The sequence below is a fragment of the Aquarana catesbeiana genome, linkage group LG12, assembly GCF_042186555.1.
Source record: "Aquarana catesbeiana isolate 2022-GZ linkage group LG12, ASM4218655v1, whole genome shotgun sequence".
NCBI classification, from domain to species: domain Eukaryota; kingdom Metazoa; phylum Chordata; class Amphibia; order Anura; family Ranidae; genus Aquarana; species Aquarana catesbeiana.
In genome coordinates, this window is record NC_133335.1 from 73,831,823 (window position 1) to 73,859,797 (window position 27,975).

The 27,975-nt window shown below is 45.5% G+C and overlaps 1 protein-coding gene across 1 annotated transcript; it reads left to right on the forward strand.

Annotated features, from left to right (window-relative positions):
* On the forward strand, window positions 1-25,986 carry UBE2Z (ubiquitin conjugating enzyme E2 Z). The gene is made up of 7 exons (XM_073608047.1): window positions 1-325; window positions 4,440-4,512; window positions 8,102-8,289; window positions 11,820-11,931; window positions 12,015-12,127; window positions 22,092-22,182; window positions 25,268-25,986. The coding sequence occupies exons 1-7, from the start codon at window positions 135-137 to the stop codon at window positions 25,436-25,438; spliced, it is 939 nt and encodes a 312-aa protein (XP_073464148.1). The 5' UTR covers window positions 1-134; the 3' UTR covers window positions 25,439-25,986.
* Window positions 25,987-27,975: the final 1,989 nt, after the last annotated feature.

A 27,975-nucleotide genomic window follows, 5' to 3' on the forward strand; every position in this document is an offset into this window, starting at 1 on the left:
TGTCTACTGGCTGCTCAGTAACCCACTTCCGGCGGAAGTAAACAGATTGTCTGGCCGGTGTTTCTATGACACTGAGGGTCGCTCTGGCCGGTCTTCTCTGTGCTCCGGAATCCCGGAAGCGAGTGTGAGGCGGAATGGCGGAGAGTCCGGCGACTGAAGCGATTATTCTCCCGGGAGCGGTGGGCGGAGGAGTGGTGACCCACCTGAGCGCTCTGCAGCCCCCGGGGACCTCCCACCTGGCCGCCTCCTCGGTGTGGGACCCGACCGCCAGCGCCGACTGGGACAACGAGAGGGCGTCCGCCCAGTGTGTGCTCCGGATCAAACGGTGAGCGGGGGGAGGGGAGATGTCACCGACACACCGGGGCAGGAGTGCGACATACACTGTGCGATCACAACGAAACCATCTGATCGCTATGTAGCCGATCAGACAGGCTCATGCACTGTATAGATGATGGTAGAAGTAAAGGAGATCGTACAATCAGATTGTATAATGTATGGACAGCCTGAGAGCAGCAGGTGATGATGATGACGAATTGCTGCACTTTATCAGGATCCTAAAGACCATCTCCAGGCCGGGCAGATCCCCCCAGTGTGGTATACACATCCCTTTTTATTTCAGGAGACATCTGGCCAGGGGAGGGTAACGGCCACCTTCCAACTGTTGTGGAACTACATGTCCCAGGAGGCCTCGCAAGACTGACAGTTACTCCCAGGAGTGATAGGACTTGTAGTTCCACAACAGTTTGGCCGCCCCTGGGCTCGGCCCTCCCTCTAATGCAGGGGTGGGCAACTGCAGCCCTCCAGCTGTTGTAGAACTACAAGTCCCATCATGCCACTGGGAGTCAGTCTTGTAACTGTCAGTCTTACAGTGCCTCTTGGGACATGTAGTCCCACAACAGCTGTAGGGCCACACAGGGTTGCTGTTAGAAATCACGGGGGCCCCATAATGCTTACCTGACTGATGGGCCCCGGGCCCAGTACAGGAGGGCCAGCTGTACTGCCTTATCAGTGGCCCTGGGGCCACAGTTTGCCCTTCCCTAATGGGAGCCCGGGCTGATGACAGGACACACCCCCAGGGGGTGGGCCCTAATGGGAGCCCGGGCTGATGACAGGACACACCCCCAGGGGGTGAGCCCTAATGGGAGCCCGGGCTGATGACAGGACACACCCCCAGGGGGTGGGCCCTAATGGGAGCCCGGGCTGATGACAGGACACACCCCAAGGGGTGGGCCCAGGCTGATGACAGGACACACCCCCAGGGGGTGGGCCCTAATGGGAGCCCGGGCTGATGACAGGACACACCCCCAGGGGGTGGGCCCTAATGGGAGCCCGGGCTGACAGGACACACCCCCAGGGGGTGGGCCCTAATGGGAGCCCGGGCTGATGACAGGACACACCCCAAGGGGTGGGCCCAGGCTGATGACAGGACACACCTCAAGGGGTGGGCCCAGGCTGATGACAGGACACACCTCAAGGGGTGGGCCCAGGCTGATGACAAGACACACCCCAAGGGGTGGGCCCAGGCTGATGACAAGACACACCCCAAGGGGTGGGCCCAGGCTGATGACAAGACACAACCCCAGGGGGTGGGCCCAGGCTGATGACAGGACACAACCCCAGGGGGTGGGCCCTAATGGGAGCCGGGGCTGATGACAGGACACAACCCCAGGGGGTGGGCCCTAATGGGAGCCTGGGCTGATGACAGGACACACCCCAAGGGGTGGGCCCAGGCTGATGACAGGACACACCCCAAGGGGTGGGCCCAGGCTGATGACAGGACACACCCCAAGGGGTGGGCCCAGGCTGATGACAGGACACACCCCAAAGGGGGGGGCCCAGGCTGATGACAGGACACACCCCAAGGGGTGGGCCCAGGCTGATGACAGGACACAACCCCAGGGGGTGGGCCCTAATGGGATCCCGGGCTGATGACAGGACACACCCCAAGGGGTGGGCCCAGGCTGATGACAGGACACAATCCCAGGGGGTGGGCCCATGACAGCCCTGTGTACGAGAAGTGGGCTGAACAATGCTAGATGGTACAGGAGAGGAAGATTAAAATTACACCCAGAGTGGATTGTAAAGTATAGCTAAAGGCAGAACTTTTTTTCAGATTTTGATAGTGTGGAGAAGGATTAGAACATTGTAGTACTGTTTGTGTCCCTGTTAGGGAGATTCACCCTTCTCTATTAGTCATTATTACTAAGTAAAATAAAGTCCCACATTTTGGGAATAGGAAGAGATGAGAAATCTGAAGGGGACACTCGTTCTGGTGACACCCCCGGGGTTCCTTCACTTTGGAGGAATTTCCTCTCACTTCCTATTGTGGCTATGGGACAGGAAGTGAAGGGACACAGAGGGCAAAAAAATTGACATGTTATAACCCTCTCTTGCTCACATGGGGGGGAGGGGGTTATAATATATCTTGTTCAGTGTATTGTGGGTAGGGGTTTCCATGGTAATGTGGACACCTGCTGCTGGAGATCATAATTGCTTTTGAATGTTTCTGGTGATATATTTGGGGGGGATTTACTAAAGACAAATACTGTGTACTCTGCAAGTGCAGTTACTCCAGAGCTTATTAAATGAGGTGACACTTCACTGTACAAGAAGTATCCAATCACATGTAAGGAACATAAAAACAGCATTTTTGCTTTCACATGATTGGATGATGGAAGTCAGCAGAGCTTCACCTTATTTATTTTTAACAGGTTGAGCTTTCCCTTATATACTAAGCTTTGGAGTAACTGCACTTGCAGAATGCAACTTCAATTGCAAAGCACACAGTCTATTTGCCTTTTGTAAATCAGCCCCATTGTGTCCTATTGACACTCCGGATGCTGCCCCATGTTGCCGTTTTTGATACTGTTTTTATCCAATTGAGGGAGAGGTTGGAGCTAAGTGTAAATCAATTTTTTAGGGCTCATTTAAATTAGCGGTTGGTGGGCTGTAAATCTTGTTGGTTGAACTGTGCTTTTACCACCCCTCAATCGTTACCACCCCCCCTTTAGTCTCAGTTAACATATATGCGTTGTGCGAAACATAGTGAATCCTGTGCGTTTCCTGCTCCAAACCCCCCCCCACCACCGCCATCAAAAAATTTAGTCAGCAGCTACAAATACTGTAGCTGCTGGCTTTTACTTTTAAGAAACTTACCTGTCCAGGGATCAAGCGGTGTCCTCACCCAAGCCGATTCTTGAATCAGTTTTTGGGTGCTGGCACCACCATCTTGGGTAAAGGAAACTGTCAGTAAGGCCGCAAGGTTTCCTACTGCGCATGCAGGAATCGCTTTGCGTTCTTTCAATGGGCCGGTTACGGCGAGGGCAGATCTTCTGTCTGAGTTTGCCACTGCAAACTAAGCAGGAAGTGGGAGCGGGTACCTGTCAAAACCAGGTACCCGTTCCCCCTTCCCCCACAAGGTGCCAAATGTGGCACCGAAGGGGGGGTGGGAGGAGGCAGATAAGCAGAGCTTCCCCTTTTTGGGGGAGCTCTGCTTTAAATGAACAACCCCCCTCTCTTAACATATACATTAGAGATGGAGGCAGATGAACCTACCCACTCATTGCCTCATATAACCCCCTCTCCCCTCTTCTCGCAACACCCCAGAACAATTTGCAAATCGCAGTGCGACAGAATCAGATCACATTGTTGTGAACGCCCATGAGATCCGATTTTCAGTGCAGGTAGGGAAGGTCCTGCACCTTTTTTGGTGCGGATGCAGTGCGATTTGAGCCATACAAATGAATGGATCAAATCTCACCGCACAGGCATTGCATGTGATTGGAATAAGAATGCAGTGCAGTTCCTATTCGAATTGCATGCAGTGTCCCGCACCGCATATATGTGAACTAGGTGCAAGGGCAGTGGTGGGGGTCGTGATGCTTTACTTTGTGGTGGCTGCAGGAATTCTACCCCCTGTCGGTTTAGCATCTTCTGAACATGACCTATTCAAGTGAATAGGGTCACGCTGCAAGAGCCCTGCAACTGTGTGAAATGCAGGCTTCAAGGGGCTAAAGCTGCCAGGGATACAGCACCTCATTTCTGTCAAATGCTTTCTGAAGAGCGATCTCAATGCGGATCGTTCTTCAGAGAACACCTCTGGTGTGAAAGACCCCTAAGGGTGAAGGCCTGCTGTAAGGAGCGGTCATGTTCATTACAAGAAACTACAATGAGGGTGAAAGCACGGTCAGTTTATTTTCTTCCTCCTCCATAGAAGTAGATCAGATCAGATAGTCACACATGGATATGTCAATTATTTTATGTTCTGACATTTCCCCGTTCATTAAATAGAATCAGCCACATCTGAGAATTCCATTTCTTTGTGCTTCTTAAACCAGGAAACTGTATTTCTAGACGCCCGGCCCTTTCACTTTCATTTCTTGTGTACAGGGTGTGGTGTGGAATCATTGTGCTCTAACTGTCATGTTTTCTTCATTCAGGGATATCATGTCCATCTACAAAGAACCTCCTCCTGGGATGTTTGTGGTGCCTGACCCACATGACATGACAAAGGTAAAGGACTCTCCATGTCTTCTAGGTTTCAGCACTGCAACCCCTGTTCAGACCGGTAAAACCGGAGCCTGGAATGTTTCCTGGTACAGCACTTTGTTTGGACATGACTTATTTTCTAAAGGGTTACTCTAGAGCTGATTGATCTACCAGGTGACCAGAGATAATTGAATCCCAGATGACGACGGATCTTTTAAAAAGGAATACGGTTCTTTTATTTTATTCAAGTTTGTTGCTGTTAAAGTGGTTCTAAAGCCTAAACAGTTTTTTTATCTAAAAGGGGTTGTAAAGGTAAAAATTTTTTCACCTTAATGCATTCTATGCATTAAGGTGAAAAAACTTCCGACAATATCGCCCCCCCCCCCCGTTTTACTTACCTGAGCCCTCGAAAGTCCACCGCTCGCCCCCAACATCCTCTTCGTTGATCAGCCTGACCACTGATTGACTAGAGTGGCTGGATTGAAAGCAGTGCAGCCATTGGCTCGCGCTGCTGTCAATCACATCCAATGACGTGGCGCGCCGGGGGGCGGGGCCGAGTGATACAGTCAGCGACTATGGCCGCCGGCTGTATCACGGGAGCGCGCCCGCAAGAACTCACCACCATGCGAGGGAGCTCGCATGGTGGTGATTAGTTCTTGCGGGGAGGAGCTGAAACAGCCGCCGAGGGACCCCAGAAGACGAGGTTCGGGGCCACTCTGTGCAAAACGAGCTGCACAGTGGAGGTAAGTATAACATGTTTGTTATTTAAAATAAAAAAAATTACCTTTAGTGTTCCTTTAATGTATTCTTTGCATTAAGGTAAAAAATGTTTAGGCATCGAATGTGTCCCCTCACCCCCTATATACTTACTTGAGTCCTCATTTGATCCAGCTCCATACACGTCTGCAGCGCCTCTCTCCCCTAACTTCTGGGTCTCACTGGCTTTGCTGGAGCACCGCTGCTGTCAATCAAAGCCAGTGATGGGGGCACGGGGCCCAGTCCTGCTGTCTGTGTCAATGGACGCAGCAGCAGGGCTCAGGAGTGAGCATGCACAAGTGTCCCCATGGGAAGTGGCTTCTCATGGGGGCACGTGACAGAGAGCAAGAGCCAGGAGCGTCTGCGGGGGGACCCGAGAAGAGGAGGATCTGGGCCGCTCCCTGCAATTAATTTGCACATACCAGGTAAGTATAGAGATGTTTGTTATTTTAACCACTTCCCACCTGCCATATAGCAAAATGACAGCTGGAAAGTGGTTCTGTTATCCAGACTCGGCGTCATATAATGGCCAGCAGGATAAGCCGCGGAAGTCAGTCTGACACACCGCATCTCCGATCTCGGTAAAAAGAGCCTCTGATGTAGGCTCTTTACCACGTGATCAGTTGTGTCCAATCACAGTGTAAACAGGCAAAGCCTTGTATCGGCTTTTCCTCCACTCGCACTGACAGACGCAAATACAGCGATCCGCTGCTCTCCTGACAGGAGGAGTCTGCGCTGATTATTAGTGCAGCCCCCCCGAGGATGCCCACCCATGACCACCAGGTAACCCCACTAGAGCCCACCAGGGATGCCAGTCAGTGCCCATTAGGGATGGCACTCTATGCCTGCCAGTGCCTCCTGATCAGTGCCGCCTATGAGTGCCCATCAGTGCTGCTTATTAGTGCTGCCTATAAGTGCCACCTCATCAGTGTGCCACTACCATCAGTGCAGCCTCATCAGTACCCAACAGTGAAGGAGAAAACATACTTATTTACAAAGTTTTGTAACAGAAAGGAAGAAAAACTTTTATTTTTTTTCAAAATCTTCGGTCTTTTTATTTGTAGCGCAAAAAATAAAAACCACAGTGATGATCAAATACCACCAAAATAAAGCTCTATGTTGGGTACAGCGTCGCATGACCGCGCAATTACCATTCAAAGTGTGACAGCTGAAAATTGCTCTGGACAGGAAGGTGTATAAGTATCTGTATTGAAGTGGTTATAAAATAAAATAAAAAAAAAATGTTTCCTTTTATAATTGCTTTTAAGCTTTTCCATAAATGGGTCCCTTTTTTCGGTCAACCAGTGGAATATGTCGATGGGGGAATCTTCCCTGTTGTGTCTTTGTATTCTGGCAGCGGAGAGACTTCTATAGCATACAGTGCTGATCGAGCAGAAGTTTATCGGTAGATCGACTTCTGTTTCAATCACATTTCGGCCAGTCCCTGCTGAACGGGTTAAATATCAATCCATGTATTTTCTGTTTTTTTTTTTTGTTAAAAAAAAAAATCGATCCATGTATAGTGAGCTTTAGGCATCGTTCACACTTGGGGGGGGCACAGTTTTACCACCACTTGACCACCTGCCTGGACACTAACATACAGCATGTCACTTTTGGCGGGAAGTGCTGCCGCCACACACGACTAATGAAGTTCTATGGGGCCGCACAGCAACTGCTTTCAGTGCAGATGATTTTGAAGCTGTAGCATGACAACGATAGGATAAATTAGGTGCTGAGGAGGTGACATATCACCACCTGTCAAATGCCTCTGAAAAGCAAACCAAATCATGTATGGCTTACCAAAATTTAAAGTATCTAAGCTTCTAGTGTGGGGCATGTATATAGCAATGTTTAAACAAAGGTCAAGTATGCCTTGGTTGTAGCTCCAGCAGTAACATGCCAAAAGCCTTGACTCTCTTAAAGTGGTTGTAAACCTCAGACATGAAATATGAACAAGCATATCCCTCTCTTGTCTCACTAAGTGTAATTTCTGTCTGCTGCGTTCTTCTGCTATCAGCATTAATCACTTCTGATAAATTTTCCTGACACTAAGAGAAAAATGGTGACGAGGAGGGACCTCCAGCTGATTGACAGCCTCAGCTCTGTTCCTGTGTGGAGGGGGGTTGGTCTCTTCCCTCCAATCAACTCTCTTTCCTGACCTCTGCAGAGTGTAACCAGCTCTCCGCCCCCCTTTTTCTGACAGCTCAGACAAGCTTTATATATTGGGAAATTTGAATAGATGCAGAGAAGAGAAGACTGCAGATAAACGGGTACAACTTATGTAGGGGGATTTGTTTCATCTCTGTTTATCACCTAAAAGGAGAAGTTCTGGTTGCATCCCCTGACACACCCCCCCAAATCCCTGGCGATCTGAGCGGAAGTTGACCCCCCCCCCCCCCCTTCCCCCTGAAGCATTCTGGGACTGCAGGACCATTCACAATGCACGGCTTGCGCATGCGCAGTAGGAAACTGGCTGTGGAGCTGGCGCCTGCACCCAAAGTCAAAAAAAGATTTGGATTGGGTGAAGTATTTGTAGCTACTGACTTTTTATTCAATACAAACCGCTGTTGCTGCTTACTGCTGTGTCTGCTTTGCTGGTTACAGTTCAGCTTTAAGAGGGATTTTATATATGCTGGTATTTACTACCCTGTTAGGTAAATTTTGTGGGGGGTTTTTATTTTTTCCCCCTAGTTACAATAAAAGGTATAGAGCTGCATGGAGCATCCTGTGAGATTAGTGTGCTGACTACAGAGAGCAGAGCTGCCAGCTGTTATAAGGCAATGCTGGCTTTATTGAGATGGCCGATGAATTGTAGATTGTATGTACTTTGTCACGTAGCAACCTTCTTGTTTTGCAGATCCATGCACTCATAACTGGTCCATTTGACACCCCATATGAAGGAGGGTTCTTCTTATTCTTGTTCCGATGTCCTCCAGATTACCCGATTCATCCACCACGAGTAAAACTGATGACAACGGGCAACAGCACTGTGAGGTTTAACCCAAACTTTTACCGAAATGGCAAAGTCTGCCTTAGTATCCTTGGGTGAGCATATTCATGTCATTTCCTTCACTGTAGGTTTAAAGCTGATCTCTGAGCACAACTATTTTCACTATTGCCAATGGAATGGAAGAGCTTGGCGGGCAGAGACTGGAGAATGCTGGCAGCAGCTCCACCCACTCCTGTCAGTTCTGATATGATTGCAATAGTGCCACCTGTGCAGGAGTACCAGGGGGCGGGTCACATTGGGCTTGCAGAGGATGCAGTGGTGACCAGTCTTCACAACTAGATTTTTATGCCCATAGGCAGATTAAAGCTCAGGACTGCAGGACACCGGTACCATTGTTTAACCCCTTTGTGCCTAAGGGTAAAACAAATCTAAATGCCTAAGCCCAATTTTGTGACGTTAACATGTGTTAGTAAAACTGTACATAACGTCGCAACTACTTTGTGCATCCAGGTGGATTATACCTTGTTTTTTGTTTGTTTTTTTTTCAGGACAAATTGGGCTTTTATTTGGTTGTTAATGGTAATGGATATCTCATGCTTTTTTTTTTTTTTTATCGAATGAATACTGACCCAAAAAATTAAAAAAAAATAAATTTAGCTGTATATTTCTTGGAACTACCATAACCTACCACCAAAGAACAACCCGAAATAAATTCTGCTCCTGACGATCGCAGGGATACCATATATGTGTATGTTAGGTGTTGTAAGTCCTCGTAGTACAGCCCAAAACAATAGTGGGCATTTTGCTTCCTTTTTTTTTTTTTTTTTATCCTACCTAAAATACACTGACATTTTATTTTTTTATTATTCTTTCATCTATTTATTTATTTATTTTTTATGCACAGGTTTTTTTTTTTTTCTGCACAAGGAGTGCGAGTGATACAATGTATCTCTCTCCTCCATTCACAAAAAAACAAAACACAGAGGCGGGCTTCACATTGCCTGATCGCTGTGATAGCCAATGAGAAGATATCACAGTGATCAGGTGACCCGGAATCTCGAGTTCCGGGTCTTGATCGTTAGTACGGGGCCTGTGGCTCACAGTGAGACCCCAATCTCTCTAGGCGCGCACTGTGTGGCGCACTCCCAGCACAAAGGGAGCTAAAGCAAATATGCGGCCCCATGGCAAAAATCCCAGTGCTGTGTGGCCGCATGTTTGTGTGACGTCAGCGTGAAGGGGTTAAGGAATACTAAACTATGGTATAACTAACAAAATTCCACGCAGCATTGCCATAATTAATTTGAATGGACTTCATTTTTAATTATCACATTTAAATATATATTGCTGGAAGTCACAAGCTATAGCACATTGTGTATTTCTGTGCTAAACTACACAAGCAACTTTAAGCTTGTGCTACTATGCGATTTAAGCACTGGTTGACAGACACCTATTTGCTATGCTGCAAGTGCTAAGTGCTGCAAATGAAGTGACTGGCTGCTAGGGGGTTACAGCCTAAGTGTAGTTAAAAGCACAAAAATCAGCACAAGGGACATGACTTACTATTATTTTGATGTTTCCTTTAAATTTTCTTCCATCAATTCCCTCCCCCTGCCTGGATTTGCTGGGCAGAAAGGGTGGGCATTGTTCAGGCACTTTCAAGGAGTACAAATGACAGATCCCTCAGTTCTGTTAACCCCCTGTCCACACTATAAGATTACAGTGGCAGGGGTTGGAGGGGGATTGATGGAGGAAAATCAGGAGCCAGCAGCAGAAAGGACACAGTGCATTAATAGTAAGTCATGTCCCTTGTGCTGATTTTTGTCGCTTAGGAGCATGAGATTAAAAGAGATGTATGGGATTTTTTTTTCAGAATCATACTTACCTAGGTGGATGCAGCATCGGTCCCTCGCCGCCTCTTAACACCACCGATTGTTCAGTTCTCAGGGCTCCGTGAGCAGAGGGCTGGTGACTGTCAGTCACCGCTTTCTTCTCTGCCCCCCCCCCCCCTTACTCACTGGAGCTCTGGGCTATGGAGGGGACGGGAGCGGGCGGCTCGCTGAGAGGCTGAGCTGGGTGCCGGTCCAGGCATGTGGGTGGATCCCGACTCCATTGTCCCGTTCTTGCCTGAGCCTGGACCAGCTCTGTGATATCAGCAGACTTCAGCCCGGTGTCTGCTGAAAACGGGTCACAGGAGTGCAGAACGAACTCCACTCCTGTGATCCATAGCAGGAGCATAGCCAAATGAGCTTTGGCTGTACTTCTTTTAAGTTCACCCATACATTTTAGTAGTCGGGTTGCTGCTTAAAGTAGTTCTAAAAGCAGAGGGTATTTTACCCTAATGCATTCTCTGTATTAGCGCCCCCCACCCCCCCTCCCAGTTCACCATATACTTACCTGAGCCCGATCTCGATCCAACAATGTGCATGAGATCAGAGGCTCTCTCCCTCTTTATTAGCTCAGAGACAGCAGTGAAAGTCATTGGCTCCTGCTGCTGTCGACCAATCACAACCAGTGAGGGGGAGCAGGGCTTGGGAGCGCACACACAAGTGCCCCATAGAAAACGGCTTGCTATTGGGGCACTCGAGGGGGAGGGAGCCAGGAGTGTCGGCGGGGAACTTGAGAAGAGAAGAATCGGGGCTGGTAAGTATAACATCTTTGTTAATTTAATTTTTAAGAAAATCAAGCATTTACAATCACTGTAAGTGGCAGTTCACTACCAGGCATATGAGAAACCATTTAAATAGCCATATTGTATAACCCAAAGGCCTCATTATGCATATACATGAAATCATTATTAAATGAATTATTCTTAATATCCTTAAAACCTGCTGTCTGAGGGCCGGTCATCACCACTGCATTGTGGTAAAGGTTGGTAACATATGTGATGTGTGTTGATGTGCTGCAGTGCCATTCATTTTGGGTGGCACCCCAATACACTACCACAACACATTGTAACGCGTTTTGTGAAGGAAAAAAAAGAAAAATTCTTCAGGTACGATTAAAGATCGATCGCGGTGTGTTTGGCACGCCAATTCAATATGTGTACAGGTAAACGCACTGCAACAGGTGTGATGGGCCCTGACAAAGCTTCTTTAGGGGCCTGGCATCAAGTTAACTTTTGTGGTCTCTCCTATAGAACTGATCAGATTGTCTGACTATGTATGTTGGGAAAACAAAGGGATCAAGGGATAGTGTGCTGATCTCAGTTCAGACCAGCAGAACGCAGGATACTAGCATCTGCCAGCAGGATGGGTGCGGAGCTCCTTGATGGGTGCCAAGTTATGGGAAGAGGATCGGAGGAGTCGGGGTCTCAGCAGAGCTGATGTTTAAATACTTGCACTCTTGCTCTGTTGACAGTTGCACTTTAGCCATTCTAGATAGCAGTATAGCAGTGCTGGTGGTGGAAAAATGTATCCTTCCCTTTGGTTAAAAATCCTGTGTCTGAATGCTGGGGGGTTTTTTTCAGTTTGTATTTTACGATCATTGAAGCGGATAAGTACCGAGTGACTCATGGAGAACAATTAGAGGAAATAACCTGAAACTTTTTCTATAAAACTGAGGTTCGCAGTAGTTTGAGTTGCAGGACGTTGATCATTGCTATTTTTTTTTTTTCTTCCAATACCAGTACATGGACAGGACCTGCATGGAGTCCAGCTCAGAGCCTGTCTTCAGTGCTCATCTCTATCCAGTCCCTGATGACTGAGAATCCTTATCACAATGAACCTGGCTTTGAACAGGTATTGGTGTTTATTGTGCTCTCACCTCTGAATCTAGTCCTTTACAACCTATTATGTAATACTCACCCTATGCTCGTCCCCAGGAGAGACACTCAGGAGACAGCAAGAACTACAATGAGTGCATTCGTCACGAGACCATCAGAGTGGCAGTATGTGACATGCTGGAGGGCAAGTGCCAGTGTCCAGAGGCCTTACGGTAAGTCCTATGTTGTGAACAAACTTTTTCCCCTGGCCTAGTAAAGGAAATGTACCTTATGCCAACACCTTTGGAAGACAACAGAGGATGCCAACTAAGTGAAGTTTTAAAAGATACTTTTATAACTTAAATTAAAAGACCATTTCTCAGAAACGCGTAGCCTCGCCTCTTGGCCGCAGGTCCTCCCCCGTGTGATGGCCCTTCTGCTCCTGTGCTTCACAGTGGTTCTGGGACTTCTTGGTTTGCCTCTACAGCATTCCCACACACCGCTGACAGCAGCAGGAAAGATCCATTGCAGACAGAAGCATCCACTGGCAGGTGACCATCCCAGAGCGGTATCCACTTATGATGAGCGCACCCTGCTCTTATTCTAGTGAGTTGGCAATTGTCTTTTAATTGTATAAAGTATCTTGTAATACTGCACTTAGTTGGCGCCCCCTGTTGTCTTCCCTTGTGTTACAGAAATCATTGCTGTCTCTTGGCGAGAGTTGCCACTTATGCAGAATACTCCTATATGCATTCATGGACTTTTGTAGTATCTTTGAGCATTTATCACTTTTATTACCACTATATTGGAATACCTATTGGTTGCTGCTATTTACTTATCCCACAATCCCCAGTTGCCCCTTTGCTGGAGCCTTGTGAAATGCCTAGTACCTGTTAGTATGGGAGAGCATGGAACTCACTTCCTTTCACACTTCATCTCTGTGCCTTCAGTGCTACATGCCTCGATGTCCAGTAACCAGGTCTTAGTGTTGTCACAAGAGGGGAGGGTCCTTAGCCTGTGGGCTGAACAAGAGAAAATCAATTGTTTCCCCATCTAAACTAATAGTGTATATAAGGGAATCTCCACTGCTGGCTGTTATACCCGAACAGTGACTGCATCTGACAGGATGCAGTTGCTGTTTGGCAAAAAGTTTTCTATCCAGCCCAGTTGATATACAGCGGGTAAAATAAGAATTGAACACGTCACCATTTTTCTAGGTAATATACATTTCTAAAGGAGCTATTGACATGAAATGTTCACCAAATGTCGGTAACAACCCATGCAATCCATACATACAAAGAAACCAAAACAAATAACTTCAGAAATGAAGTCATGTGTAATACAATGGAATGACACAGAGAAAAAGTATTGAACACTGAAATGTATTTAATACTTGGTACAAAATCGTTTGTTGGTAATGACAGCTTCAAGATGCCCCCTTTTATGGAGAAACTAGTCACATGCGTTGCTCAGGTGTGATTTTGGCCCATTCTGCCACACAGTCTTCATATCTTGAAGGTTCTGTGGACCTGTTCTATGAACTCTGAGCTTTAGTTCTTTCCATAGATTTTCTATTAGATTAAAGTCAGGTGATTGGCTGGGCCATTCTAGCAGCTTTATTTTCTTTTTTTGGAACCAATTGAGAGTTTTCTTGGTTTTGTGTTTGGGATCATTATCTTGCTGAAATGTTCACCCTTGTTTCATCTTCATCATCCTGGTAGATGACAACAGATTTTTATCAATGAATGTCTTGGTACATTTTTCCATTAATCCTTCCTTCAATAACATGAAGTTTACCAGTATGCTGAAAAACAGCTCCACACCATGATGTTCCCACCTCCAAACTTCACCGTTGGTATGGGGGTGTTTTTAGGGTGATGTGCCATTTGACCTCCAAATGATGTGTATTATGGCATCCGAAGAGTTCAATTTTGGTCTCATCTGATCAGACTATATTCTAACAGTATTTCACAGGCTTGTCTAAATGTTGTGCAGTAAACTTTTAAATGAGCTTCAACATGCTTTTTCTTCAGCAGTGGAGTCTTGCGTGGTGAGCATTCATACAGGCCATGGCGGTTGAGTGCATTACTTATTGTTTTCTTTGATACAATCGTACCTGCTAATTCCAGGTCTTTCTGAAGCTCTCCACAAGCGGTCCTTGGCTCTTAGACAACTCTCCTGATAATATTTCACTCTTCTGTCAGAAATCTTGTGAGGAGCACCTGGTCGTGGCCAGTTTATAGTGAAATTATGTTCTTTCCACTTCCAGATTATGGCCCCAACAGTGCTCACTGGAACTTTCAGAAGTTTAGAAATCCTTCTGTAACCAATGTCTTCACTATGTTTTGCAACAATAAGGTTGCAAATGTCTTGGGAGAGCTCTTTGCTTTTACCCATCATGAGATGTTTCTTGTGTGACACCTTGTGGTAATGAGACACCTTTTTATAGGCAATCAGTTGAGACTGAACCAGCTGATAGTAATTTGCACTGACAAAGGGCAGGATTGCTTTCTAATTACTGACAGACTTCAGCTGGTGTCTTGGTTTTCCATGCCTTTTTGCACCTCCCTTTCTTAATGTGTTCAATATTTTTTCCCTCCGTCATTCCATTTTATTACACATAACTTCATTTCTGAACTTATTTGTTTTGGTTTCTTTGTATGTATGGATTACATGTGTTGTTACTGACATGTGGTGAAAATTCCATGTCAATAGCACCTTTTTAACTGCTTCCGCGTACATTTACTGTGGCAGGGCGGCCTGGTTGCGCAAAATCACGTACCTGTACGTGATTTCGTGCACGTGGTTTCAGGGGTGCGGGAGCCAATCAGGGGGTCCGGCGGCCGCGATGGCTCATGCAACCCGTCGATAGTTCAGAAGAGAACCGGAGCAGTGGTGTGCCGATGTAAACAAAGCACACTGCTGCTCTGTCAAGGAGGAAAAGAGAGAGATGGTGTTTCAGCTAAGCTGAATCACGATATCTCTTTTCCTCCAGTGTATCCGTCCCCCCACAGTTAGCAAGCCCCTCCCAGGGAACACATTTAACCACTTGCTTACCGGGCACTTAAACCCCCCTCCTATCCAGACCAATTTTCAGCTTTCGGCGCTGACGCACTTTGAATGACAATTGCGCGGTCATACAACATTGTACCCAAATGAAATTTTTATCATTTTTTCACCACAAATAGAGCTTTCTTTTGGTGGTATTTGATCACCTCTGCGGTTTTTACTTTTTATTAAAAAAATGTAAAAAACTTAATTTTTAAAAAAAAAAAGTTTATTTTTTTATATTTTGTTTTAAAAAATTTTAAACGGGTAATTTTTTTCCTTCATTGATGTACGCTGATGAGGCGGCAGTGATGGGCACTGATAGGCGGCAGTGATGGGCACTGATAGGCGGCAGTGATGGGCACTGATAGGCGGCAGTGATGGGCACTGATGGGTGGCAGTGATGGGCACTGATGGGTGGCAGTGATGGGCAGCACTGGCAGGTGGCACTGATTGGCACTACAGGTGGGCATTGATAGGTGGTACTTGTGGGCACTGATAGGTGGTACTTGTGGGCACTGTTAGGTGGCACTGTGGGCACTGTTAGGTGGCACTGTGGGCACTATTAGGTGGCACTGTGGGCACTATTAGGTGGCACTTTTATTGGGCACTGATGAGGCAGATGTGCCTCTTCCACTTGGGGACCGATGTCCCTCACATCCGATCCGGTGATCGGCTTTTTTTTTCTACTCGCGCTGTCAGCGTGAGTAAAAAAAAAAACCGATTACCGATCTTTTGTTTACATCATGTGATCAGCTGTCATTGGCTGACAGCTGATCACATGGTAAGGGGCCGGGACCGGCCCCTTACACAGATCGGTGATCAGCCGAGTCTCAGTGACTCGGTGATCACAACGCGCCCGGCGCGCGCCCTGCAGGGCGCGCGCAGGGAGCGTGCACAGGGGAGGACGTCATATGACGTCCTCCCGGGAATGTAGGTCCGCGCTGTAGCCGTCATTCGGCTATAGCGCGGATGTCAAGCGGTTAATCCCTTGATTGCCCCTGGTGTTAACCCCTTCCCTGCCAGTGTCATTTATATATTAATCAGTGCATTTTTTTTAGCATGATCACTGTATTGGTGTCACTGGTCCCCAAAAAGTGTCCCTTAGGGTCAGATTTGTCCGCTACAATGTCGCAGTCCTGCTAAAAATTGCAAATTGAAGATTGCCGCCATTACCAGTAAAAAATTTCACAAAAAAAAAAAAAAGTCCAAAAATCTATCACATAGTTTGTAGACACTATAACTTTTGCGGCAACCCAATCAATATACACTTATTGTGATTTTTTTTTTTTTTTTTTTTTTTTTTTTTTTTTAGTGGCCTAAACTGATGAAGACATCCATCCTTCTTTTTTTTTTTTTTTTTTCAAAATTGTCTTTTTTTGTTTATTGCGCAAAAAATAAAAACCGCAGAGGTGATCAAATACCACCAAAAGAAAAGCTCCATTTGTGGGTAAAAAAACAAACCCTATAAATTTTATTTGGGTACAGCGACGCACGACTGCGCAATTGTCAGGTAAAGCGACGGAGTGCCGTATCACAAAAAATGGCCTGGTCAGGAAGTGGGTAAATCCTTCCGAAGCTGAAGTGGTTAAAATGACATTTATGTAGAAAAATGGTGACGTGTTCAATACTTTATTTTACCGTGCGTGTGTGCTTTACAGTATTTGGGTTTTCTTGCTGATAACAACCAGATCGAGACTGCATTGCATTCTGTGTAAACTGGTTTTCTTTGCGTGCACAACGAATTGCAAACTATTCTTGTGTAAGTGGCTAATATTTACTTACTACCATGTGATAGATACGCTGTAAAACATTTTGCTCACTAGTTTGATTCAAACAGTTTTCCAACAGAACAAATCAAAGAGAAACATGCAGTACATGCTCCAAAGTGCTTACATTCTAAGGGCCGTTCCCATCTCTCTGGTGTGTTGGGGGTCATTAACGGGTGTTGTGTGTAAAAGCCAACTCTGGGTAGAAAAAAAAAAGTTTTTTCAAGGGTTAACTACTTGTATTTGTCTAGATCAAGGGTCTCAAACTGCGGCCCTCCAGCTGTTGCAAAACTACAAGTCCCATGAGGCATTGCAAGGCTGAGAGTTACAAGCATGACTGCCAAAGGCAGAGGCATGATGGGACTTGTAGTTTTTGCGACAGCTGGAGGGCCGCCAGTTTGAGACCCCCCTGGTCTAGGGGATTGGAGAAAGGAGATACTCACCTAAACCTCCCTGCACAAGACCAGTCCCTGGGGGGGGGGGGGGGGGGGGGGGGGGGTTGTTAAGATGTTTTGGGAAGCTCTGTTTCTCAGGGATTGTCCTGGGGACTTGTAGTCTTTTTTTTGTTACCTTCTCCTGGCCCAGCACAATATTGTCATTACTGAGTTGGAGGCGGCTGCATAGCTGTTGCTTTCTGTGGGCCATGACCACTGGGGTTGTTGCTCCTTCGGCCTGCCCGGGGACTGTGAAGCGTGCGGAGACTCTGTGCCCCCTGCTTGGCGGGGAGGAGGAAGCGGTCACTTGGCTTCCGGGACTGGGCACAGCAAATGCAGTCCAGGCTGGTTAATCCAGATGTAGAGGCACCACAGTGCACGGTAGTGCCTTTATATTGTGTGTTGTGCTGAAACGCAGGTGTGTTCCTTTTAGTGCGTTTAATATAAATAATAATAAACTTTATTTTATGTAGCGCATTTTTAAAGGTGGCTTCTCAAAGCGCTTTACAAGGAAAACACAAGGAATACACAGGATAACATAAGGGAAAAGGGACAATTAAATAAAAGCTTGTCTAAAGAAAAATGTTTTAGATTTGATTTGAATTAGTTTGGAGAAGACGACTCTCTGATGTTCTTAGTGAATTCCAGAGTTTTGGAGCTTAGCAGGAGAAGGCTCCTCTCCCATTGAGTGTAGGTGAGTAGAGGACACACAGAGGACCAGAATTTGATGAGCGGAGGTAGCGGGGGGGGGGGGAGGGGGGGTGTCATGGGTGATTTGATATGGTATTATGTATTCCCGGACCCTCTCAACATTTCAGCTTGTATAAAGCAAACTGGAATATTCCCTCCCCATAAACACTTCAACCAGGTCACAGGTTTGGCTTGTGGCTAAGAGGGGGGTGACCCGACTCCGGAGAGGAAGTATGTTGTATGGTATAATGCTCCTGGTAATCAATTGACTGGTAAGGGTTCCGCTGCCATAATAGGTCTTTATTTTAAAGGAGAACTCCTGAATATTATAGATAGAATCATGTTTGTCCACCAAGGCCTTCCTGATCAGCAGTCATGTAGTGTAGGCCAGAGGAGTTCTGCAGACCTGAGACTGGTCAAAGGGGAGTCTGTGTATGTTCTGCTTTCCTCGGATGGCCTGAGAATGTAGAACTGCCTGTCCCTTTTCTGTGATACTCTTCATTACTTCCCCTGAGGTTTTTCTCCTACAGGAAATCTTTTCTGGGTGCCTTGGAGTAGTGTATGGTAGAGTCTGAAAGAGTAGGGGCTATAGGGCAATCCGCCCTGTCTCTGTTTGAATCCAATATAAACATGACTGCCTTTAGTTTATGTTGAAGAATTTTGATGTGTTGGTTGGGTATGAATGTCACCCTATTCTACCTTGAAAAGGAGGTGATGTTATCTCTGTAAGTAATAGTAGGTGCTAGTGGTGCTCTCTGAAAAGCAATCCACATTTGGATTGCTCTTCAGAGGACATTTGGCAGGCAGTGAGGAGGTATTGCCTCTTTGCCACCTGGTTTAACTCCCTTAAACCTGGCACTAGGACAATGCACATGGTTGCAGGGCATCCCCATGCAGTTGAATGGGTCCTGTTAAGCCAGCAGTGGCACGGGGCAAATTTGTGCCATGCTGCGATGTAAAGCATTTCTGCTGCAGCATATGTGCTCCACCCTCTGCCACCTTTGTAGCATAAGAGGGACACACTCACATTTACTCGCTTACATTTACTTGGCCCTGTTTTCTTGTTTTTGATTCTTTACTCACCTTTTTCCATTTTAACATACACTATATTACCAAAAGTATTGGGACGCCTGCCTTTACATGAACTTTAATGGCACCTCAGTCTTAGTCCGTAGGGTTCAATATTGAGTTGGCCCACCCTTTGCAGCTTCAACTCTTCTGGGAAGGCTGTCCGCAAGGTTTAGGAGTGTGTCTATGGGAATGTTTGACCATTCTTCCAGAAGTGCTTTTGTAAGGTCAGGCACTGATTTTGGACGAGAAGGCCCGGCTCACAGTCTCCGCTCTAAATTATTCCAAAGGTGTTCTGTCGGGTTGAGGTCAGGACTCTGGGCAGGCCAGTCAAGTTCCTCCACCCCAAACTCGCTCATCCATGTCTTTATGGACCTTTCTTTGTGCAGTGGTGCGCAGTCATGTTATAACAGGAAGGGGCCATCCAAAAACTGTTCCCACAAAGTTGGAAGCATGAAATCGTCCACAATGTCTTGGTATGTTGACATCTTAAGAGTTCCCTCCACTGGAACTAAGGGGCCAAGCTCAACCCTGAAAAACAACCCCACACCATAATCCCCCTTCCACCAAATGATTTGGACCAGTGCACAAAGCAAGGTCCATAAAGACATGGATGAGCAAGTTTGGAGTGGAGGAACCTGTCTGGCCTGCACAGAGTCCTGACCTCAACCCAATAGAATGCCTTTGGGATGAATTAGAACGGAGACTGCGAGCCAGGCCTTCTCATCTATATCAGAGCCTGACCTCATAAATGCGCTTCTGGAAGAATGGTCAAGCATTACACAAGGTTTAGGAGTCTGTCTATAGGAACGTTTGACCATTCTTCCAGAAGCGCATTTATGAGGTCAGGCACTGATGTGGATGAGAAGGCCTGGCTGACGGTCTTCACTCTAATTCATCCCAAAGGTGTTCTATTGGGCTTAGGTCAGGAATCTGTGTAGACCCGTCCAAGTTTCTCCACCCCAAACTCCCTCATCCATGGCATTATGGACTTTGCTTTGTGCACTCGTGCGCAGTCATGTTGGAACTGGAAGGGGCCAATATAGTGCATCTCAAGTGAGTTTCCTAGAAGGACAAGTTCATTGTTTAAAAGAAATAAAATTATATAGAACGTCCTGTGAGCCTCCACTAACAATAATAAACCAATAGATCCTCTTTGAATCAGCTGCAAGTAGTAAACATGTCTCAAACCATGTAAAAGTACTAAAATCGCATTAAAAATGATGCGCGATCAAAGGTATAAGCAAAAAGCCTCTGAACAGGTAAAAATATATCCTCTACACCGTGGTAATAATAAATGTATAAAATATATGATGAAAAATATATAAAAAGACACATGCTTAATAGCCAAATAATAAAGTGACAATGTGCATTTATATAGTGATAAAAAATATTAAAGCAAATAAGTCCGTGGAAATCTAAATAGATCCAAATACTGGAATTATAAAAAAGTGCTTAAGTGCACTGTGCAAAGTTCAAATTGATCCAATTTACAGGTGCTCCACACTCCATGCGATTCAGTATGCTGTGAAAATGATGCGATAATCAGAAGCTGTGTTCTCACTCAGGTGCTCCCCCCCCCCCCCATGTAATGAAGGCTCACCTTAAGGTGTGTGACCTTGCTGTTAAGCTTGGTCAATACACGCTTTGGAACCACTAGAGGGTTCAACAGTGCGTCCGGGATCCTGGATCAATCGCCCATGTGCCTCAGTAAATCAATGAAAAAAGGATCTCTTAGTGTAATATGCTTATGCAATTTTTTGAACCAAAAAATAAACCGATCCCACACAGAGTACTCACGATATCCAGGCGCTTCAGTGCGCCATTCTACATCAAGCAAAAAACGAATGGTGGAAACCGGCCGGTAACGGGATGGTATGCTGATCGTTCCTAACAGCTGATCTGCTAAGCGTGCCGTCCTTTCCCCTTCCCCTACATGTGTCGATACAAGGGAATGGTATGCTTCCAATCACATCACCCCCTGAGGAAAATACGAAATTCCTTTGTATCGACACATGTAGGGGAAGGGGACAGGATGGCACGCTTAGCATATCAGCTGTTAGGAACGATCAGCATACCATCCCGTTACCGCCCGGTTTCCACCATTCGTTTTTTGCTTGATATAGAATGGCGCACTGAAGTGCCTGGATATTGTGAGTACCCTGTGTGGGATCGGTTTATTTTTTGGTTCAAAAAATTGCATAAGCATATTACACTATGAGATCCTTTTTTTTATTGATTTACTGAGGCACATGGGCGATTGATCCAGGATCCCGGACGCACTGTTGAACCCTCTAGTGGTTCCAAAGCGTGTATTGACCAAGCCTAACAGCAAGGTCGCACATCTTAAGGTGAGCCTTCATTACATGGGGGGGGGAGCACCTGAGTGAGAACACAGCGTCTGATTATCGCATCATTTTCACAGCATACTGAATCGCATGGAGTGTGGAGCACCTGTAAATTGGATCAATTTGGGCTTTGCACAGTGCACTTAAGCACTTTATAATTCCAGTATTTGGATCTATTTAGATTTCCAAGGACTTATTTGCTTTAATATTTTGTATCACTATATAAAATAGAAAATATTGCATCTTTTTTTTTTTTTTTTTTTCACTGCAGCCTGTAAATCATTGCACCCACAATCAGCAGACCACGGGTGAACTACAAGCAGTCTGTCACAGAGGCAGACAGTACTTGTTCAATCATTCACAGAACTTTGTGAATGAACGACATGGCAGTGTCCCAAACAGCCCCACTGTTTTCAAATTGTGACAGTGGGTGTGGGGAGAGGATCCCCCGCCCGTTACCACAATGAGGGATTGGGGGTGGTGGCAAGTGCATTATTATTATTATTATTATTATTACACCCTAAATACAGGTATAATGTGTAACATGTTACAAAGGTGAACGTATCTTTAAATGGATTTTGGGTTTGCTCCTACCTTTTGCTCAGGTGTCTGGCTTTGCTGATTGCACTGGTTAGACCCTCCAGGCTAACTGCAATTCTTGGCATGTCCCATCTCTCATCCATCTCCCATCCATCCCCCATTCTCCCGTCTTCAGACAAGTCTCTGCTTCTAATCTTAGTCCCATCCACCCAGGATAATGAAAAGAATATGATCAAGGTGTGATGATGCCATTGGCAGGAGATAGCATTCATTTGGTAACCATCTCTGTGTTTCTTGCAGGACCGTTATGGAGAAATCGTTTTTGGAATATTATGATTTTTATGAAGCAGTTTGCAAAGACAGATTTCATCTACAAGGACAGAGCATGCAGGTAATGAATTGGGGGTTGTTTATGGCAAGCGCAAATGTATCTGTTTAATTACTTGGTGGTTAAAGCTCCATTCACACTAGTGCGACACCAAAGTTGAGCAATTTTGAGTGTGACTTTACACTCTCTGGCAGTCAAGTTGCATCAAAGTAGTGCAGGAACCTTTTCAAAGTTGCTGCGACTTTGTCACCCAGAATGAAACGGGTGCCTTTGAAGTCAATGGGCTGCGACTTGTCATGCGACTGTGTCCAAAGTTGCATGGCAAGTCACACTAGTGTGAAGGGAGCCTAAACCAATGAAGAGAATTGGAGCTCTCCGTGTTTACTATTTGTTGACATCTCAGTTGGTTTATGTACAATAAAGCGTAATACTTCTTGGGACAAGCTGATATCTGTTTGACCAAAATCTACCAATAGGAGCTACAGAGGATCTATAGTGCCAGGCTACAGTCCACAGGCCCAGACTAGCCCCTGACTTGGTACACAGTCCTCCTGATTGGCAGATTGAGACACCGTCCTGGAACTAAAGCATTGATGTCAATCTTGACACCTTGCTTTTAAAGATTTGTGAATGCTGCATGTTTTGTGTGGGTGAATTTCCTGCATCTTCACTGATCCGGGTAGTTCAGCTGTTCACATATTTCATCAAGGGCTGTAGAGTGCACCCATGGGAAAATGTGGAGACCTAACGTGATGAAATTTTTGACCAGTCTTGCAGGGAGCACTAATCAACCTGTATGTGGTTTCGGAGGTGCTATAGGACTATAACTGATGCCCTCTGCTGTCATGTTGGGGGAATTAAGTTTCACAGCTGCAACAGCTTTTTCTGCAATACTTTCAGAGCTGCTGAGGAAGGTTTAACTTTTCTGAACTTGTACAGAGAAAATGTAATCTTAACCCTTTCACTGCCAGGTCCTGACAGCGGGGGGGGGGTGTATTGCACACAATCTGATGCACCAGGATTGCATGTAAAACTGACAGGCAGACTCCTGCCTGTCAGGTGAGAGCATTCGGCCAGCTGTGCTTCTGCTCAATTACTCACACACACACTCACACACAAAGCTTAAAGTGATTGTAAAGTCTCCTTTTTTTATATATATATATATATATATATATATATATATATATATATATATATATATATATATATATATATATATATATATATATATATATATATATATATATATATATATATATATATATATATATTAAAATAACAAACATATATTTACCTGCTCTGTGCAGTTGATTTTTTTACAGAGCAGCCCAGATCCTCCTCTTCTCGGGTCCTTGGCTGGAGCTCCTGGCCCCTCCCTCCTGTTGAGTGCCCCCACAGCAAGCAGCTTGTTATGGGGGCACCTGAGCCGAGCTGCAAGTCTGTGTATCCATTCAGACACAGACCTGTTTCGGCCTTGCCCCCTCCTGGTTGGCTAATTGAGTTTGACAGCACCGGGAGGCAATGGCGCCACTGCTTTGTCTCAGCCAATCAGGAGGGAGAGTCCTGGATTGACGAGGCTCTCATGGACATCGCTGGATAGAGATGGGGCTCAGGTAAGTCTGAGGGGGGCTGCTGCACACAGAAGGCTTTTTATCTTGATGCATTAAGATAAAAAACCTTATACCTTTATAACTCCTTTAACCACTTCCCGACCGCCGCACGACTATGTACGTAAGTTTGAACGGGGATATCGTTGTTATGGCAGCAGCTAGCTGCCATAACCCCGGTATCCCCGTTTTCGTGCGGCGGCCGGCTTCAGATAAAAGTGGTCCCTGTGGCGAATTCGCAGCGAGATCACTTTTATCGGTGGCGGGAGAGGGCCCCCCCCCTCCCGCCGCGATCCGGTGCCCTCCGCCACTTACCGGAGCCGTCGGTAGCGGCGGAGGCGATCGCGTCCTGTTCTCTGGTGTGTCTGGAGACGAGTGAGGCCAAGATGGCGCTCACTCGTCTCCATGACACTGCTGGGCGGAAGCGACGTCAAAACGTCACTTCCGTCCACGCCTCTTAAAGGCATATATTTTTTCAAATGTAATTTTTCTAAATGACTTTTTTTTTTTTTTTTTTTTTTTTTTTATTGCATTTTAGTGTAAATATGAGATCTGAGGTCTTTTTGACCCCAGATCTCATATTTAAGAGGTCCTGCCATGCTTTTTTCTATTACAAGGGATGTTTACATTCCATGTAATAGGAATAAAAGTGACACAATTTTTTTTTTTTTTTTTAAACAGTGTAAAAATTAATAAAATATTGTAAAATAAATAAAAAAAAAAAGTTTAAAACCCCCCTGTCCCGACGAGCTCGCACGCAGAAGCGAACGCATACGCGAGTAGCGCCCGCATATGAAAACGGTGGTCAAACCACACATGCGAGGTATCACAGCGACCGGTAGAGCGAGAGCAATAATTCTAGCCCTAGACCTCCTCTATAGCGCAAAATATGCAACCTGTAGAATTTTTTAAACGTCGCCTATGGAGATTTTTGAGGGTAAAAGTTTGACGCCATTCCACGAGCGGGCGCAATTTTCAAGCATGACATGTTGGGTATCAATTAACTTGGCGTAACATTATATTTCACAATATAAAAAAAAATTGGGATAACTTTACTGTTGTTTTTTTATTCAAAAAAGTGAATTTTTTCCCAAAAAAGTGCGCTTATAAGACCGCTGCGCAAATACGGTGCAAAAAAAAGTATTGCAATGACCGCCATTGTATTCTCTAGGGTGTTAGAAAAAAAACAATATATAATGTTTGGGGGTTCTAAGTAATTTTCTAGCAGAAAAACCTGTTTTAAACATGTAAACGCCTAAAATCCAAAACGAGGCTGGTCTTAAAGTGGTTAATTGAACCAAGCTGAAGTTAGAAGCTGATTGGCTACCATGAAGAGCTGCAGCAGATTCTGTGTGCACCAGTTTTAGTAAATCTCCTATGTAGCCACTATGCCTTCCCTAGCTGTGACGCAACATAACAGCCAGGCAGCTGGCTTTTTCATAAGGAGCAGCTTACATATTTCTCTGACAGGATTCCTTAGGCTTATGTGTTCTGGAAAATTAGTGTTTGAAATGAGTTTTTTTTTTTTTTTCTGGTTTTAGGATCCGTTTGGCGAGAAGCGAGGGCATTTTGACTACCAGTCTCTGCTCAGCCGCTTGCAGCTTATCCAGCAAAGAGTTCGGGAGAAACACCGGTGTGAGACTGTGGATATAGACTCAGAATCCAGCTCTTCTGAAACAGAAATGGACACCCAGGGGAGCTCAAACCCCTAAACTATGGCAATGTAACCTGTAGAATGCAAGTCGCATAACCGTAGCCAAGTTCTTAAGGATTACACGGACAATAAAAAGACTTTGTTGTAAACAAAGCCCCAATTTTCTTCTGGCTGCTGTTTGGGGGCAGAGTCAGTCCATTTCTCTGCTAATCCTTAGGGGGATGATGGCCTGTAAGCATCCTATAGACAAGAGGCTGGGGCTTGGACTAATGGAGCCTGGATCGAACACGAAGGCGGCGCACTTTCATGGATTCAATCCTTTTCTTCGTGAAATGGTCATTTAGTGGCCCAGACAAGCCAAAGAGTTTTATCGCAAACAAATTGAGCCTTCCCCAGCCACGGGATTAACCAGTTGCCATTTTTAGCTCCAGACATAATTATGCACCCCCCCTACATTTTCACCCCTAGAGAAGTGCACTTTGTCTACTTTAATGGGCATTGTCCATTTCCCTGTTATATATATTTGGTACTGGGATAAATCAAGGCTTCAATGTCTTTTTTGTTTTTTTGTAATTTTTGTGATGGTTGTAAATTTTGATGAGAAAAGTGTATACATCTCTTATTTTACTAAAATTGTATCATACAGACAGAATTCAGGGACACAGAAAAGGTCCAATTAATCTGTTTTCTTAACTAGTGGATGAAATTGGCATAGATGCCAGCTAAAGGAGTACAAGAGTTTGAGCCATAAAGCAAAAGACATCAATAAGGGCATAAGGGTATGTGACTGTTACGAGTATTGTGTCAGTGTACGGGACAACAAGCGCAATTAACTAGGCTCTTTTATACAAACACTGCAACATATCAACTTCTCCCTTTATTTCAGAAGGTTCAATATTCTAATTTGTAATTTTGAAATTTGCAAAGTCAGATAAGTTGTAACATTGAAAGTGTAAAGTGGTTCTAAAGTCTAAACATTCTTTATCTTAATGTATTTGTTGCATTAAGGTAAAAAATGTTTAGGTATCATGTTTTTGCTCCTTACCCTCATTTGATCCAGCACTGTACAGTTCTGCAGTTCTTCTCTCCCCTCCCTTCCGGGTCTCACTTGGGCATTGGGAGCCATTGGCTCCTGCTGCTGTCAATCAAAGCCAGTGACGAGGGAGTAGGGGTAGGGCTTGGTCCCGCTGTCTGTGTCAATAGACGCAGTAGCAGGGCTTGGGAGTACCCTTCATGGGAAGCGGCTTCTCGTGGGGGCACTGGACCGAGAGGAGGAGCCAAGAGCACCAGGAGACACGAGAAGAGGAGATTCGGGGCCACTCTGTGCAATTTGATTGTACAGAGCTGGTAAGTATCGACATGCTTGTTTTTTTTTCCTTTTACATCCACTTTACAGTGTTTGTTACCCTAAAAAAATAAAAAATATTGGATCCTGTTCCTTTAAGGCATGTTATACAGCACAGTGCTTGTGCTGTGTAATTTGGCCCCCTGTAACACCTGAAATACCTGGCTGATCCTGCCAGTTTCTAAACTCCCCCCTGTAAACTGAACACAGTATATCATGGCTGCTGAGCCCTGACACCGTGGTCAGTTTACGTGCTTCCCTCATCCGCAGCTCTCCTCTGTCCTCTCCTGTGTGTCCCCCATCCTCCCTCCCTCCCTGTCAGCTCCGTCCACTTCATGATCCTCCCCTCTTGTTCTAAAAATAACAATTTTTCTATTATAGTCCCCTCTGTTATAGAACATTAGGCTCCCTAGTGGATGTCATTTATAAAAATATTCTTTATAATGGCGCATTTCTGAGCACCGCTTGGCGCTCACGTGACTGCCCTGATGGTCTCCTCCTCTCCTCAGCTGACGTCAGCGCGGGATACCCAGCACCTCCCCCTGCAGCTATCAGATCGGGAGAGGAGACCAGCGGACAGTAACGCGAGTGCTGAGTGGCGCTCGCAAATAAGGTATTTATACAGCATATTTTTTTTATAAATGACATACACTGGGGGGGGCTTAATTTTCTATAACAGAGGGAACCATAATAGAAAAAAATTTGGCTTAACAAACACTAACTCTAGGGCAGTATTTTTTGTTTAGAAATAGTCAAAAAGTTAAAATTTGTCTGTTTTTTTATTTCTGTTTGCTACTCCATTGGTGACCCTGTGACACCCATATATGAAATGGGGTAAGTGGGTGACCAAGACGTGTCCCCATTAGAGATTGCCCATCTTTTAACTGACAAATAATAAAAATCTTGACAGGGGTTCTAACCCTTTGTGCACTATGCAAATAAAAAAATAGAACAGCTCGGGACTAAGCTGGACATATTGCATAAAATCTTTAAAAAAAAGTTTCTAAAAAAAAAAAGGGGGGGGGGGGGGGTCAGATTTGTAAATATAAGGTAGCCAAACCTGTTGTATTTCTTTCCCCCCCAGCAGCTGATAACGGCAGTAGCGGTATCAACAGCTGAATATTTTAAGTGATTTGTATGTGCCAAGGGGGCTGTATCCAAATCCTGTGTGCAAAACAAATACTATAGATGACATTTAAAACAATCCTACCCCTTCACTGTGATTTAGAATTCCTGCAATCACAAACCTT